At 53.4% G+C, this 423-nt stretch overlaps 1 protein-coding gene across 1 annotated transcript in view; it reads left to right on the top strand.

Annotated features, from left to right (window-relative positions):
* Positions 1–122: 122 nt before the first annotated feature.
* BRCC3 (BRCA1/BRCA2-containing complex, subunit 3) overlaps positions 123–423 on the top strand; it is a gene marked incomplete at its 5' end in the record, with an annotated part of 5,116 nt that continues 4,815 nt past the window's right edge. Inside the window, one exon of the mRNA XM_010142991.1 lies at positions 123–242. Coding sequence (XP_010141293.1) covers positions 123–242 — 120 coding nt within the window. The remainder of the gene's footprint in view (positions 243–423) is intronic.

The following is a 423-nucleotide window of genomic DNA, read 5'->3' as shown; positions in this document are numbered from 1 at the left end:
CTCCTCCCTGCCGGCGCGCCTGGCTGTGCTCCCGTGTGGGCTTTTTCCTTGCTGAAGGTACAGGAGCCGGGTGATGATTTTCCCGGCGGAGGAATGATCGATTTTCCGTTCTGTGTCGCTAGGTTGACACCAGCCGAATTGTGCATATCCATTCTGTGATCATCCTGCGCCGCTCCGATAAGAGAAAAGACCGGGTGGAGATTTCGCCGGAGCAGCTTTCAGCTGCTTCCACGGAAGCAGAGATATCCTTTAGCAGAGACAGCAGCAGCTTTGCCAGCGAAGTGGCTTATTATCTCGGACCTCTTTCTACTTGCTGTGTTTTAGACTTACTGCAGATGGCCCGAGGTTGTCTGCTGCTTCCTTGCTGCTCAGTTTGGAGGGCTGTGTCGGTAGTGGCTGGTTTTTTTCCTCACCTTCATTCTT

This window comes from Buceros rhinoceros, unplaced genomic scaffold (assembly GCF_000710305.1).
Source record: "Buceros rhinoceros silvestris isolate BGI_N320 unplaced genomic scaffold, ASM71030v1 scaffold32069, whole genome shotgun sequence".
NCBI classification, from domain to species: Eukaryota; Metazoa; Chordata; class Aves; order Bucerotiformes; family Bucerotidae; genus Buceros; species Buceros rhinoceros.
Note: the sequence above shows the minus strand (reverse complement) of the source record. Positions and strands in the feature narration are given on the sequence as shown.